Source organism: Schistocerca serialis, chromosome 3, assembly GCF_023864345.2.
Source record: "Schistocerca serialis cubense isolate TAMUIC-IGC-003099 chromosome 3, iqSchSeri2.2, whole genome shotgun sequence".
Taxonomy (NCBI): domain Eukaryota; kingdom Metazoa; phylum Arthropoda; class Insecta; order Orthoptera; family Acrididae; genus Schistocerca; species Schistocerca serialis.
In genome coordinates, this window is record NC_064640.1 from 996,692,106 (window position 1) to 996,704,139 (window position 12,034).

Genomic DNA, 12,034 nt, shown 5'->3' on the forward strand with positions numbered 1-12,034 from the left:
AGTCCACACACCACAGTAGGTATACATAATGTTCTCTTCTTGAAGAGTGTTTTCTGCTATCTTCTCTCTGCTTCTACAGTATGATACTGCCCATTCATAAGTCAGTCCAGTAATTCCTATGTACTCCAATTTTTTAAGCCCTAACTTGTGGTCTATCAAATTAAAGCAGAGGCATGTACCAAGCCTGAGTGACCTGCGCAGGACCGTAATCTTGACTGCTGGGTGAGCCTCAAATCACACTGCATGGTCAACTGGTCAAGCTGTATGGGGGGTCTGCCGGGCCAAGAGGTGCCCTGCCGGAACCTGAGTCTGCTTGGACACACGTCCGACTCGGCTGTTCAACAAGTCACACCTGCCGGACGCTAAAAATTTGTGAGCATAAAACAAAATATCTGTGGCCCATTAACATGTAATTTCTTAATTCACACAGTATTTACTGACACAGTACTTCACCTCTGGTCTCACATTAAAATAGCTTATGGCTGTAACATCAGAAATGAGATGTTTACTTAAATATCCACCATTGCCCACAATTGTTAAGGCAAGTTACAGTTAATGTGCATGTAAAAAATCTCTGTACCTTACTAATTAGTGACTTTTTGTAATTCTAACCAAAGTATTTAACAATTTTGATTGACTCACACCGATGTAAGATGCTTGTACAACAGCAGAATCATTCCCATGTTGTATGAAGTTCATCTTTCTCTCAAGAGGTTCACTTTTCCCTAGGCAAAGTCTGGCTTCCCACTGTGGCTTACTAGACAAACATTTCATTAAAAATCTACAGTTTAAATTTATTACTTCATGGGCCAAACAGAAATCTGTGTCATGTACAAGTTCATATCAAATTTTTCATTAAAAGCCTTGCAGTTTGGGAAATCTGTCCAAATACCAATCAAACTATGTACTTCAATACCCTTTACGATTTCCTAGTACAAATTGATCTTGCTTCACACGAAAATGTTAAGAATAAAATTAAGGAACATTTGATGGGATTTGGAAAAATTTCAAGGACTATTTTCCTCCTATATCCAGTAATAACAACAGGATTCACAGTCACTTGGAAAACACAGTAATTTTGGAATCAACATGAAGGGTAAATGGAAACAACAGCTACTCAAAACTTCCAGTGACTAAGTTACAGAAAATAAATCTTTGCCCCTGATAGGTTTCTGGTTAAGCTTAGACGCAGTTTCCAGTGCTATCAAATAAAACGGTAATAAGCTTATTGCCTATCTCATCCACATATCTGTGTGAAAAGGCTTTTCCTTCTTACACACATATAAAAAATAAATCCAGAAACAAACTTCTCAGCGAAAGTAATTTGAGTCTGTCTTTACGTTCCGTGGTTCCTGATTTAAAAGTTATGTTATATGCAAAGCAAGTGGATCCCACCCAATGAATTCCAAGGAAGGCTGAGCCAGTTAATTATATAATGAAAACTTGTAGATTAATAGAAAAGTGTAAAATACTTTAATATTGCATACTAGTCCTACTCATTGTGCAAAAGCTTCATCAGTCCTTTTGATGTCGTACTGGTGAAATGTAAAGTGTTGTAAAAACATTAGGACTATTAAACTATTTGCTTTGAATTCAATTACTTCCATGTTACAGTAAGTACTTTTTTGACATTATGCATTATTTTTCTTTGTAAAAGAAAGCATATCAAACCTTCATGATTCTCATGGGAGTGCAGATGATTCAGAAAGCAACTCCACTAGCATGTGATCAGTCAATCCACCCTCCCCAGTGCTGTCCCTTTCCCTGTTGAACCAAGCCCTGTTGACACATGCGCTTAGCCAGGTACTCAAACGAGCTGCAGCCACTGACAGTGCATCGTGGCTCACATACTCCATCACCGGTGCACTTGAGCTGGACTACCCACACTACAGGATGGAGTGTTCATCTGCAAATCGGCTTGTGTAGGTAAAGGTGGTGCGATGCATGGCTTTACATCAAAGGCTTTTGTGAGGTCCAGAAATATTTCCAACATATGTTCCTTATGATCTACTGTGGTCAAGGCATCACGCACAAAGTCATGTGTTTTGTTAGTTGAGTGCTTTCAGGTATTCATTTTGTTATGTTTATCAATGAATGTCAGATGACAGAGACTGTTGTTTGTCTGTGTGTATATAGTCTGCAGGAAGTATATTAATTAGTATTTTCAGGTTGCATCACTGTGATCACAGCTGTGGCACACAGTATTTTTATTTCTGAAAGTAGAATAAGCAGGGAAAAGAGAATTCCTTATAAAGTTTATGGAGAAGTGAATGAAATGGGAGGAAATTTTGTTGTAAGTAATTGTGTGTAGGCTTAGGAAGGGCATAGAATAATGAGAGAGGAAGTAACACACGGCGAATGGTTTTTGTTTAATATTGATCTAGGATGATCCTGACAGCCACCAGGATGTGTGAAGTAGAATTGTTTTTAGAAGGGAGGTAATGGAAGAATGCCAATGGGACATCCTTGTACTGCAAGCTTATTTCCAGAAAGTAGTTAGAGGGTATGTATTCTCAGTATATAATCCAGTGGTAGTTTTTGCAAACTGCTACAAGCAAGGATTATCTGAGAGAGTGCTTTGAGCTGCAGGGCAGTGGAGTATTAATAAATTGTATGACATGTGACATTTTGGTGCCAACGTTTTGGCTTCCAGTAACTATAACAGAAGCTATGGTTCTGAACCTAACATATCCACTACCATAGGTATTTAAAATACTAAACTGGCATCAAGAGATTCATACAAGACCATTCATAAAATTCAGATAGAAGACAGCAGAATAATTAGACACAATCAAGTATTAAAATACCAGTACAGACACATTTAAAAGGGGACAGAGTGACTTAATTAGAAATAATGGGTGGCCAAGCCACTCTGTAATATACTTAAATCATACACCTAATATTTTGGAAAGTAGTTCTGCCATTACACAAAATGTTAAAACACAAATCACACACACCTCTTTATCAGTTAAAATAGAGGGGAGATCTATGGGAAATCAGGTGTCAAGTCATCACACAAAACACACTCAATTAAAAAATGTCATATCAACAGCTGCATTCCACATCTTTAACACACTGGTGGCGTCTTGCACTGTAAGAAAAAGCCACTTATTAATGGGCAAACAAGGAGCACTGTACAGGACTTCTCACCATGGACGTAATACTGTTTATTGCAAAGGTGAATGCTGTTACACTCAAAACACTCCTTTGAGGGATGCCATTCCCCTGCTTAAAATAGTCAAACAGGACATTAATAACCATGTGACCCTGTATCTAAAGCACTTTTCTGAGAGGGAGGACTATATGAAAGTGCGGAGATGTCCACTTGTACAGCTGCAGCAAATTGTTATGCCTGCAGGTAGTGTTGTAGGCCTTTTCCAAATTGAAGAATACACTGACCAGGTGGTGCTTATGTAGGAAACCTGGTTAAGTGCTGCTCCTAACATGGTCAGGTCTTTGAGTGTGGAGTGATACATCCTGAAGCCACATTGGGAGTGACTTAGGAATGAATTTGTTTTCAGAACCCACACTAGGCACCTCCCTGACCATATGCTCCAATGTATTTCCTATGCATCTAGTGATATTGATGCTATGATATCTACTGGGGTATGTATGATCCTTTACTGCTCATAAATTTGGGATTAAAAGGCTTCTTTCAACTAGTCTGAAAATACTCCTGTCACTCAAATTTAATTAAGAACCTGCAGGAGGATGTCCTTCGAATGCTAGTAAACTGATTGTCCATACTGAATGTTATCAGGTTGTGGGCACACACAGAATCATGAGTTACTGGAACACTGAATCCAACTCCCAAGGAGAGAGAGGATGATTGTAATACTCCATGTTGGTATAACAGAAATCCAATAAACCCTCTCCTGTATTACCTGATAGTGACAGAAAGTTGGACCCTGGCTATACTCAGCCACAAAGTTCTTACAAGAGTCCACCTTTGTCTGAGCTATGTATCATGGCGATATTAGGAGGTATCCCTGCTCTCATACAGCTGTTATTTGTGGTTTTGAGTTCCACTTGAAAATCCACCAAATGGCTTCCCGTACTTTTTTTGTGAGTGTAGATGTATTAATGGAGTCCAGGAACCCTTATTTAGACTTCTTCGTACTTGCTCCAATCATCCTCTTCACCATTGCCCCAATCACCAAAAATGTTGCAAGATTCTCACCCACATGACACCAACTGAACCACCACACAGTCACCCTCCTGGCCCCAAATGAAGAATGACACTAATCATTCCACCAGCAAATAATCTTTTGCATTGGACTGGTACTTTAAGCACACAAAGAAATAAAGATTAAAAAATTAGAGTGGACTTGAACTTTGCATGTACAGTGTGCAATGATTACCAGTACAACATGGGCAGCTAAAGCATAGCTTCTCAAGTGGAAGATAACACTGCCCTCAGAAGCTTTCACATCCTACTATGTCGCCAGATCATCATGGCTTGACTTAGAATTCTGAGGTGCTGTAAGTTATTTTAGCACCTTAAGTGAACAACTCTGACATAGTCTATATGGTAGCAGCTGGCCAGTGGCCAGGTTTCGTGTCATAGACTATACCTTGAGCATGTAAATTGTTGAAATGTTGTTTATGAGGTGTTTATGGATGTAATTTTGACATTTTAACATTTGTTGTAATGATTATCTCACTTAAAAAAGTAAAACTTCCCCAAAATATTGTTATGCATCCATTATAGAAAGAAAATGTGTGAAGTGGCTTAGCGTTTTCTCATAAAAATTACACACTGAATTATATCTGCTAGAAAATCAACTAAGAAAAATGTTGAGAACATAAAAAGGGTCATAGAAGTGAAATAATACTCAATGATATGTTTTGTAACGTACATAAAGAATTTTGTTATCACATCTAATGGACAGTGGGACCCGACAGAACATTATTCACACTTCTTCCCTTTTAATAGAATGTTTCAGTCACTCAGATACATACTGATGCTGTCTGGCATTAAGTAATTAAAATATTTATTCCCTCTCAACACAGAATACCTACAGCCTGACTCAATGGTACTCAGTATGCTTTGAAATGACACTGAGTTGGGTATGATGTCCAGCTAATATCACTGATATTCTGTTGGCTACAAAAAAAAAAAAAAAAAAAAAAAATGTTTCTGCTGGCCATTAGAGTACATCTTTATGACGCAGATAGATCACAGGCAGCATGTCTCTGACGTGGTGTCCTACCACCAGAATTTCCCCATCATGATGGTAGGTGTAAAACTAATGTACCAGGTGGTTATAATTAAACTGATGGTGTTCCATATGCTGCATCAAAGGCTGTATATATCGCAGGACACTGAAACATTGTAGATATGTTCATTAACTGGTTTGTTCACTGACTATGGGGAAAAGTTAATAGTTCCACTTTTTGCCACCAGGTGAAAATATGGTGCTGTAACCATTCAGAATGCAAAATGTTTCCTGTTTTGATGTCAGTACACTGTTTGTCACTTGACGATACATCTTGATTTATACTGTGAAGTGACTGTTAGTGTGAATGGTTAAGATAGTTGACGTTTTCTGCGTGAAACACAATGGCTGGTAAGAAGAAAGTCTGTGCACTGCTGATAGTGTTGTTTAATCAGAATGGTAGTAATAGCACCACTGCTCAAATCTCAAATTCTGCAGCCAGTGCTCGAGCTGTGTCATAGGAATTGTCTCCACCTGGTCAACAGTTAACATGATTTTGCAGTGCATTCTACACTGGTATCCCCACAAGATTCAGAATGTGCACCCCATTAAGCCCCAAGATAGGCCACAATGCAGTGACTTTGCCCTCCAATTTCTGGCATGCATAGAAAAGGGTGACATATGGCCGGGGGAGATCATAGTGAACACATGTAACCTGTGACCATATCCTAATAAACATGCCAGAACCACTGTTATCATGTGTTTGGTCATTCCTCCCATTTTATAACTGCTGACAGCACCATATTTTCACCTGGTGGCACAAAGTGGAACTATTATTTTTCCACATACTCCGCAAGTGCACCAATTACTGAACATACCTATGATGTTTCAGCATCATGTGATGCATACAGTCCCCACTGCAGTACTCTGAACACCATCAGTTTAATTATAACCACATGGTATCAATAAACAACATCCACAGAATGTCTAACTTCCTTTAGATCTTAACACCATTGTCTAATCACGTCTTCACTACAGCTGCGTCCCTCTCCTTCTGGGGTCTGAGTGACCTACTTATCCTTTTCCTCCAGCCCATCTCACCTTCCTGAGGAGGTTACTGTTAATTCTGAAAGCTATGCAGTGTGTAAAACATGGGCAACGATTCTGCCTCAAATTTAAATTCAAAATCATAGCCTCGTGCTACTGCAAGATTAATTTTCTTAATACATTCAAGGCAACACAATGAACATATGCAGAACAAATACACAATGAATTAGGTGTCATCTCCTCTATGGTTTTTATGAAATTTAACAATGTTTAACATTTACTAATTACTAAAATAACATAATATTAGTAACCTATACTTACTTGACAAACATGGCCACAAGTGAGACACAGACTACTAAAAGGTCGAGAAGGTTAAATGCTGATCTGCAGAAGGCACCATCGTGGAGTATAAAACCATAGGAAACCATTTTTAAACATATCTCAACAGTGAAAACTGTTGTGAAGAATATGTCAAAATGTCCAAGAATCTGTAATTTTAAAAAAATTTACATATACCGGTTTTGTGTGTGAGTATGTGTGTAATATTTTATTCATATACACCACAGTGTTCATATAAATTTGAATTACTTTTCCTTAAATACCAACATATTTTTTAAATGTAAAATGTTTGAGCAATACAACAAATAAAACATCAGTCTTTGATATTATGATTTTATTCTTACATCATTTCTTGGCGTCTTCTGCTGTAGAGGTTCTTCAGCAGCAAGCATGGCAGAGGAAATCATGATGCATGCAAGTATAACATTTCCAAAGTAACTGTGGTTACAAAACCAGTGACAGAATACTCTGAACCTGTAAAAGTAGAGAAAGATGAGATATTCTTGTAAATAAATTCCCTTGAAAACTCTTTGGAATTGAAAGGCAACTTATTTTAGCACTTCATATTTTTTACAGTAACAGTTATTAAATTTATTAGACCAGACAAAGGTTATATAAGACATGTCAACCATAAAAACCTTTGAAACAGACTGAATAAGATCTAAGACACATCATTTCATACATTGGTACAACATTATTAGGAAGTTTTAGTGATGGAACAATAAATGTGATTACTTTAATGTTTCTATAATGAGGAAAAACTCAAATATACTAGCTCTGAACATTAATGACACACAAAGCAGCAATGGTTTTATTCCCATCACCACTACTCAGTAACATCTTTATTCAATAAACAATGACATGCAGTAAATCTCTTCATCATGCTAGAATGCCAAATCTAAAAAATGGATTTTATTAGACTATGCTTCAAGCGTATTTTTCACTTTGCTTTTGACACTGAACTATATTTTGTTATAATATAAACTACAAGATACAACACATTACTAAGGCTTTTTTGTACTAAATATTAACACAGTTTGAATATGTGATGTATATTCCATCCTGCAAAGCTGTGCTGTTACTACTAATTGTACCTATGAAAACGCTCACTAGATGCAATTCCATTCCATAGAAAAAATACAGGTTTAACAATGATTATAACTACTGTACAATAAGCTTGGAGTTCAGTTGCAGAAGCTGTCATTAAATGCAGAGTGAACGGCTGTGGGGAGAAAGCTCTTGATTACTAAAGTTGCAATGATGGTTTGTCTGGAACTAACAGATGAGTCTATCTATCACCTGTTGGACTCAGAGAAAATGAAGAAGGACGATGCTTGAGGAATAGGCTGCTTCTTTGTGGTGATGTTGAACTCTGAGAGACGACGTGGCCGAGCTGACACACCGTCTTCCATTTCCATGTCTGCGTCACATAACACAAGATAAACGTATCAGACACTTGATCAAAGTTAAGGCACGACCGCTACCACTTGGCAGGTAAGGACTCCTGAAATTTTTTTCTAAGACCAAAAATGTATCACAAATAAGAACTGAACAATGTAGAAAGTGAATGTGTTACAGTTAAATTATTTACCAAACAACCATGGCACAAAAACTGAATTCAGCACCAATACTGTTCTTTCAAATGCTGAGTTTCTCAGAAGACTGGCAGCACATGTGATAACCTGTATTCTGTGGCTTCACTGTTTTCAACACTTAAACAGAGACTGCAAACAGGGCATGTTCCCTTGATAAAGGTAGATGGGATACAAAAATGGGTAACACCATGAAAGACACACTTTTATTTTCCTTAAAACTTATATCATATTGCATCGAACAAATAAATATCCTTTCTGCTTCTGAAATAAGTCAACAGGATAAGGGCACATTGGTTTAATGAGAAATTTGGATGATGTGCTATGATTTAAAACCATAATGAAGTACTGAAAAGAAGTGCAACCAAAAATCACAATTCCTACATGTCATAGAATAAAAACTATGAATCAGAATACATTGCAGAAACGGTTTACACTCACCTTGTGATACCAAAAAATTGTATAAGCAAGTATCATTGCACCTGTTACAAAGGAAGTTGAATTTTTTTATACAAAATGGAATACAGGAAAGAAATGGGGTTCCACTGTGGCATAGCGGTCGTGCTCAATGTCTTAGTCTTACCTGTTAGTGTGGGAAAGTATAAAGAAGGCACTTCCTGTGGGGAGTGGTCGAATGGTTGTTTTGATGCTGATCTCTGACATTCTTCGGGGCCTTGCAGATACGGTTGGCATACCATCTCCATCTACTTCATCTGAAAATTTTGATTGCAAAGCGCACTCCTTGGCACAGACTAATGACAAAATGCTCTGATATTGATATTTATGTGTCTGTTTTTGCTTTTATGTAACTGTGCAGTATATTAGTAATATGGTTCTTATTTCCTTGTCTTTTGTGTGAAGGCAATGATTTTATAAAATTAAATCTGAAATGGTAAATTTTAAAAACTGCCATTCAAAATTGTTTGCTTTTGACACTTATACTAAATTTTCAAATTATGTAGCAAAGAAAAAAAATAGGAAAAAATTGACCAAATAAAAATGTTTACTCATTAAGCAAACTGACATATACATCAACTCTGTCAAAGACATAGAATGACAAAACCTTCAAAAGTAGAATGAGGTATTTGTTTCAAGTGAACAGGAGCTGGACTGAAAAAAAAAAAAATAATAATTCTGAGATATTCTGCTGCCTATAAGTGACGTGCAATTCTAATTTCTTGAGATAGAATAGATTCATATTATTTGTGCAGTCAGTTTATCTCAAACATGGTCCATGATACAAGTTTATCAACTGTCCAGATATATGAGATATATGATCATATCAAAGACATGGTCGCCAGTATTGGGGATGACAGTCGTCAGGCAATGGAAGGATATACACAGTTGGGTCACATATTTTGTAACTTAAATGTGAGCAAAACACAATGAAACTTGTCATTCATATTCAATTATGCCACAAGAGCAATAACGAAAGATTGTAGGCAATGGAAAATTACATTCAAGTATGCTTTATAAACACCAATGAAGATTATATTGTCAAGAATTTATTCCATTCCATTCTAGCAGGCTGGTACAGCAACCGTTTGGAATTAGTTTGGATTGAAAAACAGTCTGGGTTGAAAAGTTATTTATTTCAATAATGCATTTCACCATTTTGGAGCATAATAAGATTGTAACTGGATATAAAATTCATCCATGACAAATGGCATACAGTGTGATAGGTGAACCTTAATCACACCAGCAAAGTTCACTACAGCAGCACAGAATAAGACCACCCTTACATCAGTATAAATGCGGTATCAGCTGAGCATGGCACAACAGGTCTGTTTAGTTATCACACAGATATGACTACCCAGATTGTTTTTTAATCTGAAATTATATTATAAAACTTGATGGATTTAACATGACAGTTCAGACTGAAATTGTAGGCATGTTACAAAAAACTTGATAATCAGTGGTAAGTAATAGAGTAACTGTCACTAGTTGTCCTCACTATGGGACCTACAGTATGAAGGTATGAAAATGAATATCTCCACCTGTAGTAAGGTAGGGCTATTTCAGAACTAAACGTCACAACAGAGTGGAGTTTGACCCCATGTTAACTGAAGTTCCTACAGCTGTTAATTCAGATTTTGAATCAGATGTGAATGGAAAGCAGCAGTAGTGTTATGAGAATATTTAAAAAAATCCTGAGTCACACATACACCTATGGTCAACAGAATAGTTTTAATTGCATTTTCAGGCATGCATATATATATATATATATATATATATATATATATATATATATATATATATATATATATATATAAAAAACAAAGATGATGTGACTTACCAAATGAAAGCGCTGGCACATCGATAGACACACAAACAAACACAAACATACACACAAAATTCAAGCTTTCGCAACAAACTGTTGCCTCATCAGGAAAGAGGGAAGGAGAGGGAAAGATGAAAGGATGTAGGTTTTAAGGGAGAGGGTATCTCTGCCCAAACTCTTTGTCTTTAAATATGTCTGCTTGTGTCTGTATATGTGTGGATGGATATGTGTGTGTGTGCGAGTGTATACCCGTCCTTTTTTTCCCCCTAAGGTAAGTCTTTCCGCTCCCGGGATTGGAATGACTCCTTACCCTCTCCCTTAAAACCCACATCCTTTCGTCTTTCCCTCTCCTTCCCTCTTTCCTGATGAGGCAACAGTTTGTTGCGAAAGCTTGAATTTTGTTTGTATGTCTGTGTTTGTGTGTCTATCGACGTGCCAGCGCTTTCGTTTGGTAAGTCACATCATCTTTGTTTTTAGATATATTTTTCCCACGTGGAATGTTTCCCTATTAATAAATATATACATATATATAAAATGAGTATATGATGACGACAGAAACAGAGGTTTCTTGGATTATACGGTGGAATTTGCAAGGCATATTGGTTCTTCACAAATTAGGACTTCAGGTCATTAAGCTAGCAAATTTATTTTGATTTCTTAATACACCTGTTGGCTATCACCTTCAATGTCATTCAAATTCTGCTTTCAAGTTCTATGAAGTATTTAATGTTTTCACAACATCATGAATAAATAATTGTCTATGAAGAAGATAACAGGAAATTGCACAGATTTCTTTTCATTATAAACTGGTCCCCTCTATGTATACAGCTCAGTTGCATAGGACTCATAGTTAATTCTTCCTTTGCATTTGCAGTGTACATACTAATCTTGATTACTATAAGTATGCTGTAGAAAGGTATTGAATGATATTTCATGAAAGAATGTGTTAAATATGCGTGGGAAATGTATTTCCTAAGAATATGTTATTTATCTATTAATTTATTCATTTGTTGTAGTTTGACAGTTTTAGAAAATATAGAATTATTTCTAATTTAACTGGATTTAACTGCTGCTGTACAAGTGTTATTTAGTATGGAGGAGAAACTAACTATCTAAAATTAGTACAAATTAATAGGATATTAAACAACTGTGGCAAATGTAATTGTTTTCCTCTGAATGTTGCTATTTTAAAATTAGATAAGCACAATATGTGATCCATATACATTGTACTGTAACCAACAGAATTTCACGAAATTACCTATAAATGACATTTACCAAATGTGTTTAAGATAATACCATCATCTTTAAATTTGCATGAGTGTAATTTTTGTATGTAATACCTGTTAAACTACTATTAACCTAAACCATCATACTCAGTTGTGTTAGTTACTTTTATGATCCATGTTTGCACAATAAATCATAATGATGTGAATTGAGTTAATTTACATTCACATCACAAATGTGTAAATATGGTTACATGCTGAACATTTCTAAGTTATATTTTTAAATATATGGATGTGAATTAGTAATTCCTACCCACCATCTTTTACACATTACAATAACACAAATTCTTCTACAGAATAGAAGGCATTGTTAAGGAGAAACGTTTCCACCTT

At 36.3% G+C, this 12,034-nt stretch overlaps 1 protein-coding gene across 5 annotated transcripts in view; it reads right to left on the reverse strand.

Annotated features, from left to right (window-relative positions):
- The window catches only part of LOC126471447 (muscle calcium channel subunit alpha-1-like), an 876,499-nt gene that overhangs the window by 279,745 nt on the left and 584,720 nt on the right, over positions 1 to 12,034 (reverse strand). For 4 of the 5 annotated variants that reach the window (XM_050099629.1, XM_050099632.1, XM_050099630.1 and 1 more), the window contains exons 19-21: positions 8,721 to 8,850; positions 6,890 to 7,019; positions 6,528 to 6,694 (exon numbers count right to left, since the gene is read on the reverse strand). In XM_050099629.1, the coding sequence (XP_049955586.1) occupies positions 6,528 to 6,694; positions 6,890 to 7,019; positions 8,721 to 8,850 (427 nt within the window). Of the gene's footprint in view, positions 1 to 6,527; positions 6,695 to 6,889; positions 7,020 to 7,844; positions 7,966 to 8,720; positions 8,851 to 12,034 lie in introns of all 5 variants that reach the window. The other variant, XM_050099633.1, reaches the window with a different exon arrangement.